At 40.5% G+C, this 6,783-nt stretch overlaps 1 protein-coding gene across 1 annotated transcript in view; it reads left to right on the top strand.

Moving 5' to 3' along the window:
- Nucleotides 1–2,704, top strand: part of XPOT (exportin, tRNA) — a 26,067-nt gene extending 23,363 nt beyond the window's left edge. The window contains exons 22-24 of the mRNA XM_010155029.1: nt 372–443; nt 1,551–1,607; nt 2,113–2,704. Of these exons, the coding sequence (XP_010153331.1) occupies nt 372–443; nt 1,551–1,607; nt 2,113–2,139 (156 nt within the window). The 3' untranslated portion in view covers nt 2,140–2,704. The remainder of the gene's footprint in view (nt 1–371; nt 444–1,550; nt 1,608–2,112) is intronic.
- Nucleotides 2,705–6,783: the final 4,079 nt, after the last annotated feature.

Genomic DNA, 6,783 nt, shown 5'->3' with positions numbered 1-6,783 from the left:
CCCCCCCCCGCCCTTCACATGTCAGACAGTAAAATTAGAGCCACCTTCTTAATTAACTGAATTTACAGTTGACTTGTCACAAACTGACTGGCTGTATTGTAATACTTCTTTGAGTGCATTCTTCTCTTACGTAACAAGAGAAATCCAACTGCAGTAGAATCGTTAATGCCGATGTTGAGATGAATCTCTTTATTTGCTAACGGCCAAGAACAACACGAGCAACTTGGCATTTGAGATGCATAACTTCTCTGTAAAATAGTCATGTAGACCACCACCTGTTTTCAGACTCTTCTGTACCATGCAGTACAGGGCTATGACTTCCCTTATGTATGAAAATACACCTGAACAAATTGTGTACTGCTTTTCTTCAGGGTCCTGAGTGCATTCAGTATCTTCAGCAAGAGTATTTGCCTTCTTTGCAAGTAGCTCCTGAGATAATTCAGGTAAGAGTTCCTAAAAAAAAGTTTGGAAAACTCAGTGTTAAATGGGAACAAAATGCATACTGACAAAGTTAAATTCCTACCATCCCCTAGTAAAACTTACTTTGGTATTGCATATCAGAATAAGATTAATTTTGTATAAGGTGTAAAGTTACTGCAAGAGTACCTTGCAAAAGGGTGCTGTGCACGTGACTAAGCTATCTTCCTACTTGGATTAAAGTTTTAACTTGAGGAAAAAGCACCAGAATACTTAAGAGTAATAACTCCAAAGTAAGATGAAGAATGTTGAATGCATAAAAATGTGATGATAAATGTGGTGATACAGAAATTTAAGCCATGGCACTGGTTCTGCTGTCAAAGATTAACACACAACATTGTGTGGGGGTTTTGTGCGCTTGTTTTAGGAGTAGTATAAGAGGGTTCTCAAAAGTGAAACTTTACACCTGACACTTGTCTTGACATTAAGCATTGCTGGCCATGTGGTAAGCAGTGCCGTGAAGAAATTGTTAGATGAATGCTCACAGCTTAATTTTAATTGCAACTGATTTGGATATTATGGTAATTGGGTTTGCTGCATTAGAAGACAATTATACTCATTATAATAACACTTTAAACTATAGAACTTTTACGTATAATTAACATCACTTAAGGATCAAGTATCGTGCTGGTACCCCAGTGTTTTATGATCAAAGACTGTAAGTGCCAGATGTTCTGCTGTAATCTGGAGTCGCTGAGTGTGTACATAATATTGTTCAATGTAAATGTTGATCTGAAGTATTCATTTCAAAACCACCAAAAGTCACTGGAAAAGTTAGGGGTTTAGAATCAACTTGATGGCAGGCCTTGTAGATAGTCCTGTTTCTGTCTGTTCAGCTAAAAAGGAATGTGATACCCTGTATTTGGAAATACATTTTTTTCACCCCAGAATGCGCTTGGCCTGTCATAGCCTATTACATTTTTATCCATAACGTAGTTTTCTTTGGTTGCGCATGAAGGAAAGTACGAACTAGTACTAATGGCTTTATGTACAAGGTATTCTATGTGCTCCTAACAGATCTCAGGTTGTCTTGTTGCTTTAGTTATTTAATATTTCTTTATTCTCTCTTACAGGAATTCTGTCAAGCACTTCAGCAGCCTGATGCTAAAGTTTTTAAAAATTACCTAAAGGTAAAGATTTTTTTTTTATTTTATTCTTTAAATAGCTTTTAATTTCATTTCAACTTTACGGTTCAGTCATGCTAGTGACCTAAGTAAAACTGAAATAGTGAATTTAATAGTTTTTAGCTATAGGGATTGTCCAAATAGTGAAAGCAGTTATTTGGAAAGAAGGAACAAACAACAACAAACCTACATCTGTAGAATTGTCACTTACCCTCAGCAACTTGCCATCTCCTCAGTAGCTTGATATTCTTGTGACATGTTTAATAGTTGAAATAGCAAAAAAGTGATCCTATAATTGTAGAGAACATTTAGAATGCTTCATTTTTGAAGGTGTGAGTGTCAAATACTCACCCTTCATGAGGTCATGTCCTCGAACCCAGGGTTAACCAGCATGTTAAACAAGAAAATGAGCTGTCAAACTAATAACCTTATAAGACATGGAATGGTTGAGGTGTACTTCCTTTGTCTTAACATGGGTTTGTTTGTTTGTTTTTTAATAAATTTTTAACAGGTATTCTTCCAGAGAGCGAAGCCCTAAGGAAAGTACTGGAATCTCATGTACCTGTTTCCGTAATCCAGAACTCTGGTTGTTAATTTATAAAAACGCTAACTCTTGTGCCATTCAAACTGGTTTTGTTTTTAAGAAATGTTGCTTTGTGCTCACATCAGTACATATTTTAGCCTTTTGCAAAAAAGAGAAATGCAAATCCCCTATTTGTGTCTCAAACATGAAGGTATGTGACAACACGAAACATTACCTGTATACCTACACAAACTTTTATGTATAGGATGATGTACGCTTATGCTGTAACACGTACAGCAATAAAATTACACTTATTTTTGAAATTAAATGTAAAAATCCCTTCAGACCATAGCAATGGATATTAAAATGTGTACATTTTTATACTGAGTAAAATGTTTTCATAAGACATAATTCATTTGTTCATGTATGGTGACATGAAAATAAAACAATCAAAGTCATTCTTGTAGATAGTAATTTCATTGAAATTGTCTTAATGATAAAATATATATATACCTCCTATAAAACAGATTGGTTTAATAAATGAGTTCATTTAAAAGTAGCACCTGGCTCTATCTTTTTTATAAAATAAATAAATAAAGTTTTATCCAGTGACATGTTAAGTCTCTTTGAATAATTTCAGTTGAGTCTTCAGAAGCTACAGCATTCTCGGATCTTACGGCTGTTACACTTCAGTAGAACTTGGCAATTTTTCTGACGCTTGGACAATGAATAGTATTGCTGTCCTGCACATGGAAGATGCTGACAGAAAGAATTACATTCACTGCAATATTTCGGTAGGGCTGATGGTCTATACAGAGATTTCAGTGGTGGTGTTACTTCTGTCTCAAAATGTATTGGTTGGTGAGTTTGTTTCTTTGCTTTTTTAATTGTTCTATGACATCACAGTATTCATAGCTATTTCCTAAGTGCAGGGGGAAGCTAGGAGTCATCCCATGCACAGGATTTAATACTTTCCTCAAGAACGGATGTCCATAGTAAAGCTGTGACTTACCTCTAGCATAACCAGATGAGTGTTTTTCCAGACTGTGTGGTGCTAGGTTCTTCATCCAGTGTAAATGGACAGTAAAGGAAGAGATGGATCAGCAACCACAGCCAGGGGCTGCACCCCCAGCCACTGCAGCTACTGTTGAGTGTGTGTTGTCAGTCTTCTGTGCTTGGCTTGGTCTCCATCCCCTGCAGCTATGGCAGCTATACCACATGGAGGGAGGAGCTTTGGCTGGACAGATTATGAAGTGAACAGTAAAGTAGGGCTCCTGTCTTTAGCAGTGTTTTGGTTTTAAATTACGGTGTTGTTGTGGAGCCACTCAGTTTTTGTACCTGATGTAGACTTGCCTTCTGAAGTAAGGATAGTACTGCTGCTTCTAGCACTGTGTAAAAGCAGGAGAAAAGCCTTCACTTATTGATTCTGTTAATGTAAGTGCCTGTTATTTGTCTAACAGAGCATGATTTAGCAATTATCAAAGTATGTCCTCATGAGAAAAGTCTTCAAACTGGCCACTGCCAAATGAGACTGCTCTCCTTCCTCATCCCCACCCATCCCCCATGTAGCTTCCTCTGTGCCAGATCCGGGGTTCAGCTAACCCCTTACTGAGCTGTTGGGGAAGCTGAAGTGGCAGAAACACTTCCACTTGAAGTATGTTGCCTGCTACCATGGTGTCAGGTGAAAATGGTTATCAAGCACAGTGTGGGAGCGAGCTGTGTGTGGCGGCCATCGGCCTGGCTGTGTTACAAACTCAGACTCTGCCAGCCCATCCATGACTGAAAGAGTGCATCCTGTAGGATCAATGGTTGGGTAGTCTGAATCTTCAGGGAAGCTAATCTGGTTCAGCCTGAGGAATTCAAAAAGGATTGTTTACTTTCCTATGCTTTAGCCCTGTTGAATCGGCATGGTGTACTGACAGGCATTATGTAATATGTGAGCTCTAAAACAGGATCTGTGAGTTGGTTTCTCTCTCTTTATCTAAACCTGTAAACACTGATTCTGACTATGAGCAGGTTATGTTTTCTGCAGTTTCCTTCAGCGGCACAGAAACCACAGGTCTGCAGCTGTTATGTCACATGTACATATATCTGGTAGGTATGCAGTGCCTGGTGACTGCAGAAAATGGAGATTTAGAAAGGCAATTTATGAGTTTCTCAGACTTTGAAGAGATGGAAGCCTGCTTTGCACTTTTCTTCTTAAAAGCTGGGCTGGAAAAGTGCATTTATCTCTAAAGAAATCTAGTGATGCAACATGTATTTAGTGTGAACTTGACCCCCCAGGCAGAGTTTAGATGCTTTGGACATACTGCGAGGACTACTTCTTGGGGGGTAGAAGAGGAGGAAAAAGGTAGAGATAAATCAGAACTCTCCACTAAGAGACTAGGTTGATATTCACATGTTTTCCTTGTTCAGCCAATGGATGATTTCATTTAAAGGCTGCCCCAAACACAGCCACCTGCAGCTTTCCTGTATGACTTAACATTGCTGTGTACCTGCACTGGTCAAAATGCCCCTGTCTGGACTGAAAATGTATAAAACATCATCATGGTAGTAACAACACCTCTTGTGCACAATTAAATTTCCTCCTGCAAAGTAGAAAACACAACTGCAAGTCTCTAATTAAAGCTACAAGGCACCCTTTGCAGAGAGACATAGGAATCACAGAATGGTTTTGGTTGGAAGGGACCTTAAAGGTCATCTAGTTCCACCCCCCCTGCCATGGGAAGGGACACCTTCCACTAGACCAGGTTGCTCAAAGCCACATCCAGCCTGGCCTTGAAGACATCCAGGGATGGGGCATCCACAGCTTCTCTGGGCAACCTGTTCCAGTGCCTCACCACCCTCTCTGTGAAGAACTTCTTCCTGATATCTAATCTAAACCTCCTCACTTTCAATTTAAACCCATTACCCTTTGTCCCGTCACTCCCTGACCTTGTAAAAAGTCTCTCCCAGCTTCCTTGTAGGCCCCTTCAGGTACTGTAGTATCTTTTATTTACAAGCTGGTGCAATAGATAAGCTTTCAGGCCTGCAAGCACTTTCCCTGGTGTGAAGTAGAGGCAATGAATTTCATGCAAGCTGAGGTCAGGGACTATTTTTCTCCTGGAATGACCAATGCAGGTAAGACATTTTAGGAGCTAGTTGTTGTCCAGAGAGACAGTCTGCCCCACCCCTCTCTTGTGAGCATTGGAACTCGTCTGATTCCATAATAAGACAATTTATGCTGGAAAGCTAATAAATAACTATGATTTTTTTCAAAAACTTCAAAGATATTAAAAATAAATTCAAAGCTATTTAGAAAGCTACTCACCCTTTGGGAGAGACACAGTTTTCCTGCTGGAACTATCTCACCATGGGATGAGTACAAGTGGTACTGCGGATTCAGGGAAAGCAGCTATAATGTGTGGGTAGGGGTGGAGGAGGGGGCAAGCCCCTTTCTTTCAGCAGCACTTGGCCATTGGCCCATTTAGTTGTAGCATCACTGCAGCTACTGACCTTTTAGTTGTGCCCTTTCAGTAACTTCTGAATGAAATCTCTGGTGGCAAGCTGGAAAAAAAACATAGCTACTAAGAGCTGTCTTACATCACACAATTGCTTCCCTTCCCACTGCAAAAGAAGTCAAAGCAATCACATTTTTTTTTCTTGGTGAGTGTCTGTTGTGGTCGATTACTACTTTCCCAGGCTCTTGCCTCGTTGTTAGGTTGCACAGAGTTCCCAAGACTAAGACTAGAAGAAGATGCTGTGTTTTGCCTTTTTTAATGCTCTCGGCTCTGAAAAAAGCTTTTTTTTAAAAAAAAAAAAAAACCACTAAGTTTAGTGCTTCCATGTTTGGAAATAGAGCCTTGGAAATTTGGAAGGTGAGATCACACTTGCAGCTATCATAATTTCCATGAGATCCTTCAGTCATTCCTCAGAGCTTTAGTCTGTGCATGCACAGTAAATGTGCACAGAAATGCACAGGCATCAAATACAAGATAGGTGAGTAATTCCAAATTTTTTACTAGTACAGTTAAAAGAAGTGGAAAGTAGCAAAGTAAAAATTCAAAGTGTGAAGCTGTAATGACACTTTCCATTTTGGTGTCTGGTTTTCCTGAATGAACTGGCAGATGGGGTTGCAGCACCTCTATCCATCATATTTGAAAAGTCATTGCAGTCTGGTGCAGTTCCCGCTGACTGGAAAAGGGGAAATGTAACCCCCATCTTTAAAAGGAAAAAAAGAGGACCTAGGGAAATACAGGCCAGTCAGTCTCTTTATTCACTGAATCTTCTTTACATATTAAAAGCAATAGGTATAGATTCGATAACAGGAAGAAGTTCTTCCCGGAGAGGGTAGTGAGGCACTGGAACAGGTTGCCCAGAGAAGCTGTGGATGCCCCATCCCTGGATGTCTTCAAGGCCAGGCTGGATGAGGCTTTGAGCAACCTGGTCTAGTGCAAGGTGTCCCTGCCCATGGCAGGGGGGTTGGAACTAGATGATCTTCAAGGTCCCTTCCACCCCAAACCAGTCTGTGATTCTATGTGAACTCGCTGACGAGCGTAACTTTTAATGGCGGCAACTCCCACCACCCCATACCTCACGGGCCACCTCCGGCTGGGAAAGGGCGGTGGAAGGAGGGAGGTGCCTGTCGCCGAGGCGGTGCTTGTGCCACTCCGCCTCCCC

The sequence above is a fragment of the Eurypyga helias genome, unplaced genomic scaffold, assembly GCF_000690775.1.
Source record: "Eurypyga helias isolate BGI_N326 unplaced genomic scaffold, ASM69077v1 scaffold18187, whole genome shotgun sequence".
NCBI lineage: Eukaryota > Metazoa > Chordata > Aves > Eurypygiformes > Eurypygidae > Eurypyga > Eurypyga helias.
Note: the sequence above shows the minus strand (reverse complement) of the source record. Positions and strands in the feature narration are given on the sequence as shown.